This window comes from Nerophis lumbriciformis, linkage group LG02, assembly GCF_033978685.3.
Source record: "Nerophis lumbriciformis linkage group LG02, RoL_Nlum_v2.1, whole genome shotgun sequence".
Classification (NCBI taxonomy): Eukaryota; Metazoa; Chordata; class Actinopteri; order Syngnathiformes; family Syngnathidae; genus Nerophis; species Nerophis lumbriciformis.
The window spans coordinates 48,301,739-48,323,868 of NC_084549.2; the positions used below are offsets into that span (position 1 = coordinate 48,301,739).

The 22,130-nt window shown below is 40.0% G+C and overlaps 1 protein-coding gene across 4 annotated transcripts in view; it reads right to left on the reverse strand.

The window, feature by feature from the left end:
• hspa12a (heat shock protein 12A) overlaps positions 1 to 22,130 on the reverse strand; it is a 172,835-nt gene that overhangs the window by 21,576 nt on the left and 129,129 nt on the right. For 3 of the 4 annotated variants that reach the window (XM_061963908.1, XM_061963901.1, XM_061963884.1), the window contains exons 7-8: positions 12,074 to 12,245; positions 11,952 to 11,966 (exon numbers count right to left, since the gene is read on the reverse strand). In XM_061963908.1, coding sequence (XP_061819892.1) covers positions 11,952 to 11,966; positions 12,074 to 12,245 — 187 coding nt within the window. The remainder of the gene's footprint in view (positions 1 to 11,951; positions 11,967 to 12,073; positions 12,246 to 22,130) is intronic. The other variant, XM_061963892.1, reaches the window with a different exon arrangement.

The following is a 22,130-nucleotide window of genomic DNA, read 5'->3' on the forward strand; positions in this document are numbered from 1 at the left end:
CCAATTCCAACCCTTGATGCTGAGTGACAAGCAGGGAGGAAATGGGTCCCATTTTAATAGTCTTTGGTATGACTCGGCCGGGGTTTGAACCCACAACCTACCGATCTCAGGGCGGACACTCTAACCACTAGGCCACTGAGTCGGACTTAAGGTGGCTGATCAAACAAAACGGAAGTCATCGTCATTGACACACTAGCTGAGGAAGCTAGCACTCCAATCAGATAAACAGACTTAATAAGGCCACAGCGAGGTTTTGGTGAGGTTACAAAACTGAAACAATACAAAAAGAATGCCATTCTAAGTTAATATTACTAACACAGTCACTTGTAAACGTGTTAGCATATTCACTAATGCTAACAATGCGAGCTTGATTACATTACGATAGCAGATACAACTATGCATGAAAACACTCCTGCAGACATCACACATGGTACGGATTAGTAAGTATGAATTGTTTTAGTTATATTGTAATACTTATAAACGCTTGGCGTGATGAGTGAAGAATCCTTTCGAGCAGAAACGCTATGGGCAAGACACTTCACCCTTGCTCCTGTTGGGACATGGTTAGGGCCTTACATGGCAGCTCCCGCCATCAGTGTGTGAATGTGGGTGTGAATGAGTGAATGTGGAAATAGTGTCAAAGCGCTTTAAGTACCTTGAAGGTAGTAAAGCGCTATACAAGTATAACCCATTTACCATTCTGGTTCAAGGAAAGAAACAGGAAGTACATTTTCAACTCAAAGCACCTGCTGTGAGCGAACTTGCCCAAAAGTTGGCCCCATAGTGCAAACAATAACACACATTTTCAGTGTGTCTGTCGGTGTTCTATAAGACTATTTGTTGAATAAAAAACATCAATGTCGTTAGCAAAGAAAAATCTATAAGCAAACCGCATCATTTTATAAGCCACGGAGTTCAAAGCGTGGGAAGTCTTATAGTCCGGAAAATACGGTAAATATGTTGTGAACTAACTTTTACTGCTGTAACTTTGTCTTTGAGATAATGTTTGTATTAATTGTTTGTTCTCTGCTTATGATTTGTCAAACCAATGTGGAGCAGCACTAACTGTGTCATACATAAGTATCATAATTTCCGGACTATAAATATCGGTATACAATCACTAAATTTTTGAAGAAAAAATATATTTCCATATATTAGAGGCATCTGACTTTTAGCCGCAGGTATATATGTTGTGAAATGAGCTATTTACACATAAATATTTTGTAAATGTTTATTTACATATCTTAATTGTTTCTAAACCGTGTTTGTAAAATGGCTGATCAAACAAAACAACTAACTCTCCAATCAAATAAACAGACTCAATAACTCCACAGTGACGTTTTAGTGAATTTTACGACACTGAAACAATACAAAAAGAATGCCATTGTAAGTTAATAATACTAACATAGACACTCGTAAATGTGTTAGCATATTAGCAAATGCCAACGACACTCGCTTCATTACATTACAATAGCACATACTTTTATGCATGAAAACACTCCTACAGACATCACACATGGAACGGTTAAGTAAGTAAGAATTGCTTTAGTTATATTGTAAAACTTACAAACGTAGCATGGAGTGATGAATGAAGAATCCAAACGAGTAAAACGCTATGGACAACGAGAAAACTTTTACTTCTGGATGTAATTTCCCCATTGTGGGATAAATACAATTCTATTGTATCCTATCCTATCCTAACAGCTATAAACAGAATGGCACTGCAGCACTGCAGTAGGCAAACTCATCCAAAAGATAACGCCATAGCAAAATAATAACACACCTTTTCAGTTTCTTTGCTTGCATTGTTTTTTTTTTAATTATTTGCATTATGGCCGTCAGTGAAGAAAAATCCATAAATTAGCCGTACCGTTTTAGGGTTCAAAGGGAAGAAAAAAGGTACCATCTTTTCGTCTAGAATTTACGGTATACTGTTTATGTGTGGTTTTGAGGTACACATGTAAATGGAATACAACAAACAACATGTTTACTTGACCCACTTCCTGGCAAACTTATCAAGGAGCTTTTTGTAATATTAGGTCCATCAGTGCTAAATATTATAAACTTGTCACTTTCCTCTGGCACTGTTCCCCTAGGATTCAAAAAAGCAGTCATTCATCCTCTGCTCAAAAGACCTAACCTCGATCCTGACCTCAAGGTAAACCACCGTCCCACCTTCCGTTTATTTCGAAAATCCTCGAAAAAATTGTTGCACAGCAGCTAAATGAACATTTAGCATCTAACAATCTCTGTGAACCCTTTCAATCCGGTTTTAGGGCAAATCACTCTAGAGACAGCCCTCGCAAAAATGACTAATGATCTATTGCTAACGATGGATTCTGATGCGTCATCTATGTTGCTGCTTCTTGATCTTAGCGCTGCTTTCAATACCGTCGATCATAATATTTTATTAGAGCGTATCAAAACACGTATTGGTATGTCAGACTTCGCCTTGTCTTGGTTTAACTCTTATCTTACTGACAGGATGCAGTGCGTCTCCCATAACAATGTGACCTTGGACTATGTTAAGGTAACGTGTGGAGATCCCCAGGGTTCGGTTCTTGGCCCTGCACTCTATAGCAACTACATGCTGCCGCGAGGCGACATCATACGCAAATACAGTGTTAGCTTTCACTGTTATGCTGATGACACCCAACTCTACATGCCCCTAAAGCTGAACAACACGTCGGATTGTAGTCAACTGGAGGCGTGTCTTAATGAAATTAAACAATGGATGTCCGCTAACTTTTTGCAACTCAACGCCAAGAAAACGGAAATGCTGATTATTGGTCCTGCTAGACACCAACATCTATTTAATAATACCACCTTAACATTTGACAACCAAACAATTACACAAGGCGACTCGGTAAAGAATCTGGGTATTATCTTCGACCCAACTCTCTCAATTGAGTCACACATTAAGAGTGTTACTAAAACGGCCTTCTTTCATCTCCGTAATATCGCTAAAATTCGTTTCATTTTGTCCACTAGCGGCGCTGAGATCATTATTCATGCGTTCGTTACGTCTTGTCTCGATTACTGTAACGTATTATTTTCGGGTCTCCCTATGTATAGCATTAAAAGAATACAGTTGGTACTAAATGCGGCTGCTGGACTTTTGACAAGAACAAGAAAGTTTGAACATATTATGCCTATACTGGCTCACCTGCACTGGCTTCCCGTGCACTTAAGATGTGACTTTAAGGTTTTACTACTTACGTTTAAAATACTACACGGTCTGGCTACATCCTATCTTGCTGATTGTATTGTGCCATATGTCCAGGCAAGAAATCTGCGTTCAAAGAACTACGGCTTATTAGTGATTCCCAGAGCCCAAAAAAGTCTGCGGGCTATAGAGCGTTTTCTTTTCGGGCTCCAGTACTCTGGAATGCCCTCCCGGTAACAGTTAGGGATGCTACCTCAGTAGAAGCATTTAAGTCCCATCTTAAAACTCGAGCCTTTAAATAGACCCCCCTTTTAGACAAGTTGATCTGCTGTTTCTTTTCTGCTCTGCCCCTCTCTGCCTCATGGGGTAAATTCACTGAAATTCAAGTATTTCTTATATATATATATATATATATATTCTGTATTTCTTTTATATATATATATATATATAAAATAAATACTTGAATTTCAGGGCAAATTCAAGTATTTCTTATATATATATATATATATATATATATATATATATATATATGTATATAGATAGATATATATATATATATACACACATATATATGTATATAATTATATATATACACACACATATATATATATATATATACACACATAACACTCCTTTCTACTCATTGTTGTATTTGAAAGGGCAATGCTTTGTAGCCAGTAGCAGCCTTTGAAAGAGCATAGGGGAAATTTAATTTGCAGGAAAGGAGTGAGTTTAGGGTTGAATTGTCCATCCTCGTTCTATTCTCTGTCACTATCTTTGTTTGGACATTACTACTTGCCATAGTTTTGAAACAAAGTATGATGGGAATCCGGATGTTGTGTGTCAGTGTATTAACGTGTCGGCTGGAATAAACACACGCTGAGCAATAGCTCCGTGCCTGCCTACTTTATGGGTTATAGATAAACCTATGGATAACGGAGACATATATAATAGTCTCCTTCTTGTTGTGTGTGCAATTGCGCACTGAGCTCCAAAAGCCGTAGATGTTATAACGTGACTGGGCCGGCACGAAAAGCGGACGTGACGACAGGCTGTCCTCACACAGGTCCAGCTGGAAATCGGAAGAAATTCGGGAGAATGGTTGTCCCGGGAGATTTTCGGGAGAAGCACTGAAATTCGGGAGTCTCCCGGAAAATTCGGGAGGGTTGGCAAGTATGACAAGTATGTCGCAAACACACATACGCTACTCTCGTAATATAGTTAACCAGCTCCCCGGTTGTGCACATGTAGATACGTAGACGCGCACACAGCTGCTTGGCTTGATGCCAAATATTAGCAGAGTTAAAATCGCCCAATTAGCGTCAACTAATGCAAGTGAAACTACTACATTTTGTAACAAATACCTACAATTTCTGTTTTATCTTTTACAATGTGTGTTTTACCTGCTACATGGCTTATCTGTGTACTTTTTTATCCATAGTTTTGTTTTTAGTATTTACTAATAACTGTATTTTTGTTAAAGCACAGACCAGGATTGGCAACCATAAATCATGAAGAATTTAATATAATGCCAATAAAACGTTTTGTTCTATTCAAATCTAATCCTTGATTATGGCAGACTTAATAATATGGAACATTGTAAATTGTTCTTTGAGTGCAATAAGAAAAGTCCAATGTGTTTAATGCCTTTTAATGTATATTTTAACCTTCTAAAATTGTTCTTTGAGTGCAATAGGAAACACATGTTTAATGTATTGTAAGATTTTTTGTTAAACAAAGCCAATATTAAACATTTTTGTAGTTCCCTTTATTTTGAAAAGTATCTAAATTTATCGATAAACATTTTGGTACCGGTACCAAATGATTGGTATCAGGACAACCCTACTACTAACAGTGTTGAAGGCCTTTGTCATATCGACATAAGTGGAGTACAGGTCAGTGTGCTGTCCCTGACACTTCTCTGGAAGGTGCCTAGCAGCCAACACCATGTCGATAGTCCTGTGATCTTTCCGGAGGCCACACTGACTCTCTGGTATCTCACCTTGCTCAAGGTAAGATATGAGCAGGTTTAATAGCACTCAGGCTAGGGGCTTTGCCTGCGACCGACAGCAGGAAGATTACATAGTGGTTGCCACAGGCCTGGCCATTTACTTTGCGCTTGTATAACGGAGGCATAATTGAAGTCATGCGGAAGTGTCTCTTGCTGCCATATGAATACGAAAAATCGATGGAGTTTTTCAGTCAGCGCCCTGCCGCCGTCTTTGTAGATCTCTGCTGAGATCGAGTCTGAGCCAGGTGTTTTGCCACTGGCAGATTGCTTTTTGGATCTCCTCAAAGGTTGGCATGACATCCAACGTCTCGTTGACAGGAACTCGTGGGAGACAGTTTAATGGCCGCGACAATGGTGGAGGGGCGGTTTAGTACATTGTCAAAAATGTTTAGCCCATCTGTCAAAGATCTTGTCAGTAATGAGAGTAGATCCGTTTGCACTGAGGAGATGTGGTGGGACTATAGATTTATTTTAGGCCATCATATAATTCCTTCATGTCATTCCTGTTCCTTGGATATCATCAACTTTATTGTTAAGCCACGAGGCCTGCATCTGATGCAGCTTTAGCTGGATGGTGCTGTGCAGTTCCTCTGTGCTACTTTCTTGACTGTTGTCGTCGTATCATCAATGTGGGCTTTGTCGGCACAGCACTTGTCTTACAGCAACTGTGTAATGTCAGCACAGTTCTCGTCAAACCAGTCTTTGCGTCGTCTGGAGGTAGGCCCGAGGCATTCCATGGCTGTGTTGTACACCACTTTACAGAGCTTTCCCAATGCTGCTTCCACATGTTGGTTATCCAGCACGATGGGCTCTAGGTGTTTTTCCAAGGGGCAGCAAAGGACTGCTTGACGGTGTCTACCTTCATTTTGTTGACATTCAGGCCTTGTGGCCATCTTTTGAGCAGGATGCGTAGTCAGAGCGTAGCGATGATATGACAGTGGTCTGTCCAGTCCTCAGCTCCGCACATGGCTTTTGTGACACGTACATCCAGCCTGTCTCTCTTCCTGAAGATGACATTCTTAATGAGATGCCATTGCGGGGATGCATCAACGACGTACTGTTATAGGTGGGTAGACGGAAGACCGTGTTTGTGATCAGCAGGTCATGCTCCGAGCAGGTCTGTAGGACTCTGTAGGAGCTGTTGCAGTTACTGACTCCATGCTTCCCAATTAGACCATCCCAGGCGATGCTGTCACAGCCTACTCTCATGTTGAAGTCACCTAGAGTGATGAGCTTGTCTGTGTTGGGAACAGTGGTGATGATAGCATAAAACCTGTCTTTGATCTCATCTGGGTTGCTCATTGTGGAGGCATAGGCGCTAGCAAGAGTGGAAAAAAATATGTTCTGTAGCACATTGAAATTGCACACGTTTGAAATTAACTTCAACCAACCAACTTCTTCCCTTGTGAGAGAGTCTCATCATCATAAGTTGATCGTTCGTTTGGGGGTCCAGCCAGCTTGCCAACCACCGTTCTCACTGCAAACCCAACTCCAGCTTCACATCTCTCTTCAGGTCCACGTGCGTTCTAAAAGAAGGTGTAGCCTGTGCCTCTTTGGCAGAGTTCTCCCTTGCCTTTTAGACCAGTTGATCTGCTGTTTCTTTTCTGCTCTGCCCCTCTTTGCCTCATGGGGTGGGGGGGGTTCGGTGGCAACGGATGAAGCGCTGGCTGTCCAAAGTCGGGACCCGGGGTGGACTGCTCGCCTGTGCATCGGTTGGGCACGTCTCTGCGCTGCTGACCTGTCTCCGCTTGGGATGGTCTCCTGCTGGCCCCACTATGGACTGGACTCTCACTATTATGTTAGATCCACTATGGACTGGACTGTCACAATATTATGCTAGGGGGGGGGGGGGTCCCTACATCTGCGGTTCTCTCCAAGGTTTCTCATTGTCCCATTGGGTTGAGTTTTTCCTTGCCCTAATGTGGGATCTGAACCGAGGATGTTGTTGTGGCTTGTATAGCCCTTTGAGACACTCGTGATTTAGGGCTATATAAATAAACATTGATTGATTGATTGATTGATTGATTGATGTATTAGTTTACATGTCAGTTACCTTTTGTAGAGTCGTTCCTGGCCACATCACGCTTCAATTATTGAAGCTTCCTATCTACATATTTTTGGCTTAAATTAAGTCTTATATGTATTATGTATGTATGTATTTGTCTTATTTTTATTGATATGTTGTGGTGATCAATAAAAACGTTAACCAAGCGATACTTCCATTTCCAGGCCGAGGGTGGACAGTGCTAACAACACGGCGGCTAATTTTCTCCAAGACAATCAAGTTGACAAACTTTTAGCAGAAAAACTTTTTGATGCACTTCATCTTCAGCCCCTGCCTCATCAATAGAATATCGCCACATTGGTGAGACTTTGACATGAGTAATGTCAAAAGACGAGACACGAGGTGTACTGCAAAGTTAAAGTTAAAGTACCAATGATTGTCACACACACACAGTAGGTGTGGCAAAATTATTCTCCATTTGACCCATCACCCTTGATCATCCCCTGGGAGGTGAGGGGAGCAGTGGGCAGCAGCGGTGGCTGCGCCCGGGAATCATTTTTGGTGATTTAACCCCCAATTCCAACCCCTGATGCTGAATGCCAAGCAGGGAGGTAGGGTCTCATTTTTACAGTCTTTGGTATGACTCGACCGGGGTTTGAACTGACGACCTACCGATCTCAGGGCGGACACTCTAACCACTAGGCCACTGAGTAGGCAGGACTCCATGTGACTCGGCGTGCCGCTTAATGCTAATAAGACTGCTAAAAGCTATCAGCAGCTGTGTGGAGATTACTCTGTTGATGCGGATCATCTTCAACATCATCAGCTCCACATGAAATTGGTGAGCCTTGTGAGCAATGTGGAATGACAACGTGGGACACACAATTTTAACACAGAATGCTAACAATATGGCTAATTAACTGTCGCTGAGACTCTTTTGTTGTTTTGCGGAATAACTTACTTCTGTAGTTTCAGAACAACGAAGCCCAGTACTAACTTAGAGGAATTGCCTCGGATGTGATGAAGTATTTTCCCACAATTGTGTTGTAGTGACCGGACGACAGCCACAGCAATAATGCTTGGATAATCCTCCGGGCTACCAGTGAGTACTGTAATCTAAAGTAGAACACATTCAAGGGTACTATATTGGGTGAAACTTATGTCAAGGTTCTTTCATGTTTAGAGAGATCTAATTATGTTAAAAAAAACATATTTAAAAGGTGGATAACAGTTTCTTTTATGCTCTAACAATAAAAATATTCTATATATTAAAAATATAATTTTACCACGATTAGGCCTGGAACAAATTAGCTGTAATAAACAAGGGACAACTGCACATGAACACAAATACTAATGTATTTCTTTGTTCGGTTTTGTAGTTTGAAAACATTTTAAGTAAATGGTCTTGGACAAGAAACCTGCTTTCACCATTTCTGGAGCCATTGAAAATGTTAAGCTTGCTGCACAAGTTGAGTTAGAAACACTCAACTAAGTGCAGAAGAATCACTTTCATAAGGTTCTTGCTTACATGAACACACCTGCTGGTGACGGTACCGAGCGAGTTTGCGAAAGATGCTATATGCTAGCTGGCTGCACTCGATGCACTTATGTATGCAATCATTAACGGCATTGAGAGCTAGCTGATTTTAATAGTTGTCTTCAATTGCAGCTTTAATACACAGTTTTTATTTGGACTTTTCACAATTTGACTGACAAACTTGAGTTTTTAACCAGACAAAACAATGCATGTCACGTGACCAGTTAAACTTTTGTGGTTAGTAAAACACATTCTATTGCATGCAATTAATTGTTCCGCCCAAGTACATACAGTCGCGGTCAATGGTTAACATACACTTGTAAAGAACATAATGTCATGGCTGTCTTGAGTTTCCAATAATTTCTACAACTCTTATTTTTTTGTGATAGAGTGATTGGAACACATACTTGTCGGTCAAAAAAAACATTCATGAAGTTTGGTTCTTTTATGAATTTATTATGGGTCTACTGAAAACGTAACTAAATCTGCTGGGTCAAAAGTATACATACAGCAATGTTAATATTTGGTTACATGTCCCTTGGCAAGTTTCACTGCAATAAGGCGCTTTTCGTTGCCATCCACAAGCTTCTGGATGAATTTTTGACCATTCCTCTTGACAAAATTGGTGCAGTTCAGCTAAATTTGTTGGTTTTTTGACATGGACTTGTTTCTTCAGCATTGTCCACACGTCAGGACTTTGGGAAGGCCATTCTAAAACCTTAATTCTAGCCCGATTTAGCCATTCCTTTACCACTTTTGACGTGTGTTTGGGGTCATTGACCTTCAGGCTGATGATTTTAGGTTGTCCTGAAGAATTTGGAGGTAATCCTCCTTTTTCATTGTCCCATTTACTCTCTGTAAAGCACCAATCCTACCGTCAAGCATGGTGGTGGTGGTATTATGCTCTGTTCCTGTTTTGCTGCCAATTGAACTGCTGCTTTACAGAGAGTAAATGGGACAATGAAAAAGCAGGATTACCTCAAAATTCTTCAGGATAACATAAAATCATCAGACCGGAGGTTGGGTCTTGGGCGCGGTTGGGTGTTCCAAAAGGACAATGACCCCAAACACACGTCAAAAGTGGTAAACGAATGGCTAAATCAGGCTAGAATTAAGGTTTTAGAATGGCCTTCCCAAAGTCCTGACTAAACGTGTGGACAATGCTGAAGAAACAAGTCCATGTCAGAAAACCAACAAATTTAGCTGAATTGCACCAATTTTGTCAAGAGGAGTGGTCACAAACTGAACCAGAAGCTTGCCAGAAGCTTGTGGATGGCTACCAAAAGCGCCTTATTGCAGTGAAACTTGCCAAGGGACATGTAACCAAATATTAACATTGCTGTATGTATACTTTTGACCCAGCAGATTTGGTCACATTTTCAGTAGACCCATAATAAATTCATAAAAGAACCAAACTTCATGAATGTTTTTGTGACCAACAAGTATGTGCTCCAATCACTAACACAAAAAAATAAGAGTTGTAGAAATTATTGGAAACTCAAGACAGCCATTACATTATGTTCTTTACAAGTGTATGTAAACTTTTGATCGCAACTGTATACATTGACTGTAATTTTAAATATATTCTTTAATCACAGTGTATTATTATAGTGTATTTACCTACATCTCTTAAACAGTGTGTTCTATCTGCTGGCACCAAACAGCACAGAGTCTTTATTATAGTCCGCTGTCTGCTATGTTGTTTGCGACACATCTGAAAAGTGTTTGTCCATCTTAAACATTAATTTATGTTCCAACACATTTACCTCTGCACATTAGAAGCATTTGAAAACTGTTGAGAGCTATCTATAGCCCTAATTTTTATTGTTATTTGAGAGACGATGAGACATTATAATCACACGTCAACATCTCTGTTATGTAAACAAGGAAGTTGCATTTAAGTGCTGCTGGGACAAACTGGATTGGCCAAAACATGCAGGAAAATTGCGAGGATTGGACAAAATTGAGAGGCCGCTCATAATTGCGGTAATTGTTTGAATTAGTGCAATCGCAACATTGCAAAATCCTGGAGCTACTGAATAATTACATGATGTGTTTTTATTACACACGCAAATGTACGAGTGAAGAAGCATAATCTATATCTGTAAGGAGATAAAACAAACATCAGTGATTGAATGAGCACTAACTGCTAAAAGCATACTGATTTTAGGATGTGAAGACAAACAGAAAATTAACAGTACAGTAAAACCCATTTAAGTTAACAGCCTTTGGATTGGCTGACTCGCGTCGACAACCGCTTATGCAGACATAACCAAAAACTATTTATTAACCTCTATTGACAAAGTCACAAAAAGAATGAGTGATAATAAAGCATTTTCTAGTTTGTTGACATTTCGCCATTAGAAGGAAATGTATTCATTAAGTCAAAGACACAAAATCATCAAAAACTACATGTACATACAATTACAACTAGTGTCGACTGTTGTGCCAACTTAAACGGACACTTTTCTCGTAACAATAAGAAAAGGACTTGAAGAGTTTGTCCACAGCGACAAAATGTCAACATACACATAAAATGGACTGTAATGGGTTCCAAAGTAATTTGTTTCTAATGCAGTCTAACTATATATTTAATTTTCTCTTTTGAAACTAAACGCAGTACTTTACCTCAATGAAGTATATAATAGGTACAGCTACTTTGAAAAGCACTACGGGAAAGGGCCAGAAAAGGACAAAAAAAGAGAATAAAGAACGATTGGTTTGGCATGCATGAGTGTAAAATAAATTGCTAGTGTAAAATAAATAAGTATGAGTGTAAAATAAATGAATATGAGTGTAAAATAAATGAATGTGAGTGTAAATTAAATGAATGTGAGAGTACAATAAATGAATGTGAGTGTGAAATAAATATAAATGAGTATAAACTTAATGAATGTGAATGTAAAGTAAATGAATATGAGTGTAAAATAAATGAATGTGAGTGTAAAAATAAATGAATATGAGAGTACAATAAATGAATTCGATTGTAAAATACTGTAAATGGCTGTAGTAGGTAAAAAATAAATGATAGTGAGTGTAAACTAAATAAACTTGAGTCTAAAATAAATTAAAATGAATGTTAATTAATGAATATGATTGTAAAACAAAATAATATGAGTGAAAAAAATAATTGAATATAAGTACAAAATAAATTGTCAGTGTGAAATAAATGAATATGAGCTGAAAATGAGCGGTAGAAAATGGATGGAGCGTACAATTAAGGTTTGTTTACCGTGGCCTGGAGAAGCTGGTTGAGGATCAACATTGGGAAGAAAATAGTCCACATGGTCAGTTACAGTACACATATGTAATAGTAGTTAAAAGTACTTGCCTAGTACAAGTGTTGTGTAGTACCTTGAGTCATGGCAGTTCCCACATTGTCCGTAGGGCTACAGCCATTGTGATTGGTCTGGTTGCTCAAGTCCACCATCTGGTGGAGACGTAGCTTGCGGCAATAGATTGACGCCGCCTCAGGTTCGAGGGCAATGATAAGTTGCTCTGGGTTGTCACGGGACACCAAACCAGACTATATGGCGACAAAAAACACAAATGAAAAATACATTTAATGTGCATTTGTTACTGTAAGTAAGTATAACTAAATGTAAAACACACACACTTAAAACTTAAGTTAACTTAAAACTTAAGTTGTGTGCTTATGTGTTAAACTGAGGAACTGAGGAAAAAACCTGAGAAGTCCAAGATATGATTTGTTGCTTTTGCTAATATTTGTGTTTGGCCTGAAAACATCTTTATCTTGCTTTTATTTTGTGTGACTCTCTACAGGTATCTTTTTATTTTGGTATGAAACCTAAAATCTAAAAACATAAATTCTTCTTATGATATAGACATAACAAATAACAAGGGTGTCCCGATACAACCTTTATACTTTCAATACAATACTCGATACCGATACTTTGATCTGATACAATGTCAGCAGAAATCATACAATTTGTTCATTATTTTGTAGTGTTGAATGATAGAAATCGTTTGATCAAGTGAAATTAGTCAAACAGAGAACAATGGTTGGTATAGAAACACTAACCTACTTTATATTAACTATCTAGAATGGACATATGTTGGCCGGGAGGCGGGGTTAAGGGGGGAGGAGTATATTTATAGCTAGAATTCACTGAAATTCAAGTATTTCTTATATATATATATATATATATATATATATATATATATATATTCTGTATTTCTTTTATATATATATATATATATATATATATATATATATATATATAAAATAAATACTTGAATTTCAGTGCAAATTCAAGTATTTCTTATATATATATATATATATATATATATATATATATTAGAGATGCGCGGTTTGCGGGCACAACCGCGGAGTCCGCGGATTATCCGCGAATCGGGCGGATGAAATTTTAAAAAATTAGATTTTATCAGCGGGTCGGGTCAGGCGATTGAAATTTAAAAAAATTAGATTTTAAATAGATTCAGGCGGGTGGCAGTTAAACCAATTCGGAAATATATATACATAGTTAAATGTTGTTACCCACATACGAAAAACGAGCAGGCACCTGCAGCATATGCCACAACAGAAGAAAAAAAAAAAGAGATGGACACTTTTACGGAGCGGAGAAGGCCCCCGACGCCTCGCCGGGGTCCGGGACCGAGGCCCCTTCCCCCGAGAGGGCCCCACCGGGAGCCGTAGCTGAGGCGATCCGCGAGAAGGGCCCGACGCACGACCAGGGTCACCACCGCGCCCACCGCACCGACACCCCGCTTCGTCCGCCTTCGCCGCGGCCGGCGTCACGCGCAGCAGGTAAGCAGCTTACCTACCCGCCACCCCCGTGGCCGGGGGCTCGTAACAGGGGTCACTCCGCGCGCTCCGCCCGCGCAGCTTACCTGCCCGCCACCCCTGTTGCCGGGGGCGCGTAACAGGGGTCACTCCGCGCGCAGTGCGCTCACGAAAGGGGTGGGGCTCACCCTGGTTGATATAGACAGCAGCTAGGACGGTGGCCATGGAAGTTGGAACCCGCTAAGGAGTGTGTAACAACCCACCTGCCGAATCAACTAGCCCTGAAAATGGATGGCGCTGGAGCGTCGGGCCCATATACCCGGCCGTCGCCGGCAGCGAGACGCGCTTGGAGGTGCGCTCAGCGCGGCTCCCATATGATTGCGCACTGGTGTGCGTCTGGGTCATGACAGCGTGGCACGCGAATGCTGCATTGGATCAGTCTCTTTTCTTTAACAGGCAAAAGCTTTATAACCTCACTAATGCCTTGCATCGTCTATATTAGATATATAACAACGGGCGGGTGCGGGCGGATGCGGTTCTGATCAAATGTTAGATCGGGTGGATTGCGGATGGTTGACGACTTTCTGATGCGGTTGCGGATGAAATAATTGCCTATCCGCGCATCTCTAATATATATATATATATATATATATACACACATATATATATATATACACACATATATATATATATATATATATACACACACATATATATATATATATATATATATATATACACACACATATATATATATACATACATATATACACACATATATATATATACATACATATATATATATATATATATATATATATATATATATATACATATATATATATATATATATATAAAAGAAATACTTGAATTTCAGTGTTCATTTATTTACACATACTGTATACACACACATAACACTCCTTTCTACTCATTGTTGAATTTGAAAGGGCAATGCTTTGTAGCCAGTAGCACAGCCTTTGAAAGAGCATAGGTGAAATTTAATTTGCAGGAAAGGAGTGAGTTTAGGGTTGAATTGTCCATCCTCGTTCTATTCTCTGTCACTATCTTTGTTTGGACATTACTACTTGCCGTAGTTTTGAAACAAAGTATGATGGGAATCCGGATGTTGTGTGTCAGTGTATTAACGTGTCGGCTGGAATAAACACACGCTGAGCAATAGCTCCGTGCCTGCCTACTTTATGGGTTATAGATAAACCTATGGATAACGGAGACATATATAATAGTCTCCTTCTTGTTGTGTGTGCAGTTGCGCACTGAGCTCCAAAAGCCGTAGATGTTATAACGTGACTGGGCCGGCACGAAAAGCGGACGTGACGACAGGCTGTCCTCACACAGGTCCGGCTGGAAATCGGAAGAAATTCGGGAGAATGGTTGTCCCGGGAGATTTTCGGGAGAGGCACTGAAATTCGGGAGTCTCCCGGAAAATTCGGGAGGGTTGGCAAGTATGACAAGTATGTCGCAAACACACATACGCTACTCTCGTAATATAGTTAACCAGCTCCCCGGTTGTGCACATGTAGATACGTAGACGCGCACACAGCTGCTTGGCTTGATGCCAAATATTAGCAGAGTTAAAATCGCCCAATTAGCGTCAACTAATGCAAGTGAAACTACTACATTTTGTAACAAATACCTACAATTTCTGTTTTATCTTTTACAATGTGTGTTTTACCTGCTACATGGCTTATCTGTGTACTTTTTTTATCCATAGTTTTGTTTTTAGTATTTACTAATAACTGTATTTTTGTTAAAGCACAGACCAGGATTGGCAACCATAAATCATGAAGAATTTAATATAATGCCAATAAACGTTTTGTTCTATTCAAATCTAATCCTTGATTATGGCAGACTTAATAATATGGAACATTGTAAATTGTTCTTTGAGTGCAATAAGAAAAGTCCAATGTGTTTAATGCCTTTTAATGTATATTTTAACCTTCTAAAATTGTTATTTGAGTGCAATAGGAAACACATGTTTAATGTATTGTAAGATTTTTTGTTAAACAAAGCCAATATTAAACATTTTTGTAGTTCCCTTTATTTTGAAAAGTATCTAAATTTATCGATAAACATTTTGGTACCAGTACCAAATGATTGGTATCAGGACAACCCTACTACTAACAGTGTTGAAGGCCTTTGTCATATCGACATAAGTGGAGTACAGGTCAGTGTGGTGTCCCTGACACTTCTCTGGAAGGTGCCTAGCAGCCAACACCATGTCGATAGTCCTGTGATCTTTCCGGAGGCCACACTGACTCTCTGGTATCTCACCTTGCTCAAGGTAAGATATGAGCAGGTTTAATAGCACTCAGGCTAGGGGCTTTGCCTGCGACCGACAGCAGGAAGATTACATAGTGGTTGCCACAGGCCTGGCCATTTACTTTGCGCTTGTATAACGGAGGCATAATTGAAGTCATGCGGAAGTGTCTCTTGCTGCCATATGAATACGAAAAATCGATGGAGTTTTTCAGTCAGCGCCCTGCCGCCGTCTTTGTAGATCTCTGCTGAGATCGAGTCTGAGCCAGGTGTTTTGCCACTGGCAGATTGCTTTTTGGATCTCCTCAAAGGTTGGCATGACATCCAACGTCTCGTTGACAGGAACTCGTGGGAGACAGTTTAATGGCCGCGACAATGGTGGAGGGGCGGTTTAGTACATTGTCAAAAATGTTTAGCCCATCTGTCAAAGATCTTGTCAGTGATGAGAGTAGATCCGTTTGCACTGAGGAGATGTGGTGGGACTATAGATTTATTTTAGGCCATCATATAATTCCTTCATGTCATTCCTGTTAGCATGTCCTTGGATATCATCAACTTTATTGTTAAGCCACGAGGCCTGCATCTGATGCAGCTTTAGGTGGATGGTGCTGTGCAGTTCATCTGTGCTACTTTCTTGACTGTTGTCGTCGGATCATCAATGTGGGCTTTGTCGGCACAGCACTTGTCTTACAGCAACTGTGTAATGTCAGCACAGTTCTCGTCAAACCAGTCTTTGCGTCGTCTGGAGGTAGGCCCGAGGCATTCCATGGCTGTGTTGTACACCACTTTACAGAGCTTTCCCCATGCTGCTTCCACATGTTGGTTATCCAGCACGATGGGCTCTAGGTGTTTTTCCAAGGGGCAGCAAAGGACTGCTTGACAGTGTCTACCTTCATTTTGTTGACATTCAGGCCTTGTGGCCATCTTTTGAGCAGGATGCGTAGTCAGAGCGTAGCGATGATATGACAGTGGTCTGTCCAGCCCTCAGCTCCGCACATGGCCTTTGTGACACGTACATCCAGCCTGTCTCTCTTCCTGAAGATGACATTCTTAATGAGATGCCATTGCGGGGATGCATCAACGACGTACTGTTATAGGTGGGTAGACGGAAGACCGTGTTTGTGATCAGCAGGTCATGCTCCGAGCAGGTCTGTAGGACTCTGTAGGAGCTGTTGCAGTTACTGACTCCATGCTTCCCAATTAGACCATCCCAGGCGATGCTGTCACAGCCTACTCTCATGTTGAAGTCACCTAGAGTGATGAGCTTGTCTGTGTTGGGAACAGTGGTGATGATAGCATAAAACCTGTCTTTGATCTCATCTGGGTTGCTCATTGTGGAGGCATAGGCGCTAGCAAGAGTGGAAAAAAATATGTTATGTAGCACATTGAAATTGCACACGTTTGAAATTAACTTCAACCAACCAACTTCTTCCCTTGTGAGAGAGTCTCATCATCATAAGTTGATCGTTCGTTTGGGGGTCCAGCCAGCTTGCCAACCACCGTTCTCACTGCAAACCCAACTCCAGCTTCACATCTCTCTTCAGGTCCACGTGCGTTCTAAAAGAAGGTGTAGCCTGTGCCTCTTTGGCAGAGTTCTCCCTTGCCTGCTATCCTGGTCCAGCGGAGGGGAGCAATTTTGATGTTGTATCTGGCGAGTTAATTTGTGATGAGTGCAGTGCGTCGCTGTTCTCTATCTGAGTCGTTCCTGTCAAGGAGAGTGTGCGCAGCTTCCATCTGGCAAGACTTGGAGGTATTGTATTGACTTGTTTTTTTGTACAATGAAATATGAATTATTTAAAAAAAACATGGTAGCACTGTTCTATTGGACAGGTTGTGAATAAGCATGTTCAAGTACTTTGATATACATAGATTCATTCATAAAATAAATCTAGCTTACCACCATATGTGTGGATGAGGACTTAATGAATGACGGCTTTTCAGTTGTCACTGTAAAGTGCTTTGAGTGTCTAGAAAACCACTATCAATGTATTCTTACTATTATATTAAGCTTCTATAGTTTGACAGTTGGAACTTAGTAGAAGAGAAAAAGACGATTAGCCGTCATGCCTCTGAGTCTCAGGTGGTGTGAAGAGAAATAAAAGTAGATTTGAAGAGACAGGTAAGTACATGGCCCCACAAGACGCTTCTTAGAAGGAAACTCAGTGCCAATGCTGAGTCACTGCAGATGCCCAACCCATCCCCTGCTCATTTTCTCTCCAACACGGCTAGTCTCTTCAACCCTTTATCTTCGGAATGCAAATTTAATCAAATGTTTTCCTCCTTCCTGACATATACAGTCGTGGTCAAAAATTTTACATACACTTGTAAAGAACATAATGTCATGGCTGTCTTGAGTTTCCAATAATTTCTACAATTCTTATTTTTTTGTGATAGAGCGATTGGAACACATACCGTATTTTCCGCACCATAAGCCGCCCCATGTTATAAGCCGCGCCTTCAATGAACGGCATATTTCAAAACTTTGTCCACCAATAAGCCGCCCCGTGTTATAAGCCGCATCTAACTGCGCTACAGGGAATGTCAAAAACACAGTCAGATAGGTCAGTTAAACTTTAATAATATATTAAAAACCAGCGTTCTAACAACTCTGTTCACTCCCAAAATGTACGGTAATGTGCAAATGTGCAATCACAAACATAGTAAAATTCAAAATAGTGCAGAGCAATAGCAATAACTTAATGTTGCTCGAACGTTAATGTCACAACACACAAAATAAACATAACACTCACTTTCTGAAGTTATTCTTCATTCATAAATCCCTCGAATTCTTCTCCTACGGTGTCCGAATTAAAAAGTTGGGCGAATTACGGGATCCAAAATGGCCGGCTCCGTCTCGTCGAGGTCATCAGAGTCAGTGTCGCTGTTGTTTTTCCAGCAGTTCCGTGAATCCTGCCTTCCGGAAAGCTCGGACCACAGTTGAGACCGAAATATCCGCACAGGCATTTACGATCCACTGGCAGATGTTGGCGTATGTCGTCCGGCGCTGTCTCCCTGTCTTAGTGAATGTGTGTTCGCCTTCGGTCATCCATTGTTCCCACGCCATTCGCAGTCATACTTTAAATGCCTTGTTGACACCAATATCGAGCGGTTGGAGTTCTTTGGTTAATCCACCCGGAATGACGGCGAGTGTTGTATTTGTGTGCTTCACTTGTTTTTTGACACCATCTGTGATGTGGGCGCGCATGGAGTCGTATATCAACATGGACGGAGCTGCGTGAAAAAAGCCACCCGGCCTCTTCGCGTAAACTTCCCTTAACCACTCGCTCATCTTTTCTTCATCCATCCATCCCTTCGAGTTAGCTTTTATGATGACGCCGGCTGGAAAGTTCTCTTTTGGCAAGGTCTTCCTTTTGAATATCACCATGGGTGGAAGTTTCTGGCCATTAGCATGGCAAGCTAGAACCACAGTGTGTCGCTTAGTAGGAGCCATTTTGTGGTCTTTACAGATGTAAACACACAAAGGAAATGAAACGTAATACCCGCGCGCTTCTTCTTCTATGGGGGCGGGTGCTTACCTTGGCGTAGAAGAAGAAGCACTTCCTCTTCTACGGGGAAAAAAGATGGCGGCTGTTTACCGTAGTTGCGAGACCTAAACTTTATGAAAATGAATCTAAATATTAATCCATATATAAAGCGCACCGGGTTATAAGCCGCACTGTCAGCTTTTGAGTAAATTTGTGGTTTTTAGGTGCGGCTAATAGTGCGGAAAATACGGTACTTGTTGGTCACAAAAACTAAAAAAAAAAATTCATGAAGTTTGGTTCTTTTATGAATGTATTATGGGTCTACTGAAAATGTGAACAAATCTGCTGGGTCAAAAGTATACATACAGCAATGTCAATATTTAGTTACATGTCCCTTGGCAAGTTTCACTGCAATAAGGCACTTTTGGTAGCCATCCACAAGCTTCTGGCAAGCTTCTGGTTGAATTTTTGACCACTCCTCTTGACAAAATTGGTGCAGTTCAGCTAAATTTGTTGGTTTTCTGACATGGACTTGTTTCTTCAGCATTGTCCACACGTTTAAGTAAGGACTTTGGGAAGGCCATTCTAAAACCTTAATTCTAGCCTGATTTAGCCATTTGTTTACCACTTTTGATGTGTGTTTGGGGCCTTGTCCTGTTAGATGGAACACCCAACTGCGCCCAAGACCCAACCTCCTCTTTTTCATTGTCCCATTTACTTTCTGTAAAGCACCAGTCCCATTGGCAGCAAACCAGGCCCAGAGCATAATACTACCACCACCATGCTTGACGGTAGGGTGGTGTTCCTGGGATTAAAGGCCTCACCTTTTCTCCTCCAAACATATTGCTCGGTATTGTGGCCAAACAGCTCAATTTTTGTTTTCAACCAGAAGCTTGCCAGAAGCTTGTGAATGGATACCAAAAGCGCCTTATTGCAATGAAACTTGCCAAGGGACATGTAACCAAATATTAACATTGCTGTATGTATACTTTTGACCCAGCAGATTTGGTCACATTTTCAGTAGACCCATAATAAATTCATAAAAGAACCAAACTTCATGAATGTTTTTTGTGACCAACAAGTATGTGCTCCAATCACTCTGTCACAAAAAAAATAAGAGTTGTAGAAAGTATTGGAAACTCAAGACAGCCATGCCATTATGTCCTTCACAAGTGTATGTGAACTTTTGACCACGACTGTACATGTTATTATGGATGTCTTGATCAACATTTTTGGACTCAGATCAGATAGGATTTTAAGTTACGATCTGCTACTTCAACAATAGAAGTGAAAATATTTTATAGCAAGTAACTAAATTAAACACAATAACACATTTTATAAAACTTATCTTATTGAATCATGGTCTTGTGCCAAAGTACTTCTGACATTTTAGAGCCATATGAACCATCTCGAGCTCTGAGAACCTCTGGGAGTGTTCTCCTGCTGGTGCCTAGAGTCAGGACTAAACATGGTGAAACTGTGTTTCAGTTAATGTTCCTAAAATTTGGAACAGTCTTCCTGAACATGTGCGACAGGCCTTAATGTTAGCAATGTTCAAATCTAGCCTGAAACCACTTTTATTTAATTGTGCATATGACAAATGAAATTATTTTATCTACAATATTTGATTTATTTTATTAATTAATTGTGATTTTTTTTTACGATGATTGTGTTTTCTGATTTTAATTTGATTTATGATTTTATATTTTTATTTTTGCCTTTTAATTTTTTTTTTAAAGCACTTTGAATAGCATTGTGTACGAATTGTGCTCCATTAATAAACTTGCCTTGCTATTTGATAGTATTGTTGTAAATCAGATAAAAATGATGGTATTGAATGCTGCATACAATTTATTTTAACTACACAGATGTTATAAATGTAACAGTTAAGCAAAATTTACACCAAAGCATAATTAATTAACACTAATATATATTATCTAGACCACGAATAAGGGTAGATAACAATGATCATATTTCCCCTTTTATCACCTTCACAATGTTGGCTACCACAATTAAATGAGGGTGACCACTGGTGATATTAACATTTACAAAGTAGGCTTTGCTGCATATCAAATCAAGCACTTTTACACTCACGGCGGCTGAAGAACAACAGCGGCCCATATTGTTGTTTTTTTGTCCTGTCCAGCTACTCAGGCAAATCATATTGTTGATGTAGATGCCCATATTTGCTGTACAGATTTACTTTATAAAAGAGAAGTGCGGGGATACTTCTCTTGTTGCCTTATTTGTATTTGATTTTATTAAATGGATTTATATATTCACGTTTGGCGCAGCCAGACTGGAGGAGGAGGGGATAGAAAGAGAATAAAAGGAAGACAGAGGGGGAAATTGCGGAGACAAGAGGGTCATAAGACAGAGACAACAACAATAACCACAACAACAACAGAACAGCGTCAGCAATAATGATATGTACAAATATGATACAAAAAGCAAAGAAGCAGTTAGTGAAGCAAATATTAATAACAGAAATGACAATGAACATTATTGCACTACAAATGGAGCAATAAAAAAACCAATAGAAATAGCAATATTGATAATTAATAATAACAATGTTTACCTCTATTATAAACAATACAATTGTTTCAAACACAACAGTACATATTTGTAATCATAACTTGAATTACAAAAGAAAGCAGATAAATGGAGGGAAAGAAAGACAAAGCGAACCGTATGAACTTGTGCTTTGTCAGTGTGCCGTGCTTTACCCAGTTTCCCCTTGGGTAGCAAGGTTAATATATGTTTGAAGAAACGTGGTTATATGCATGAGTGTATCTACAACAGCGTTTCCTGTTCTGCAGAAAAGTGGTATTATATGGATTATTATCATATAGATCTGCTGGTGGTTTTTTGTCCTTTGCGTTCG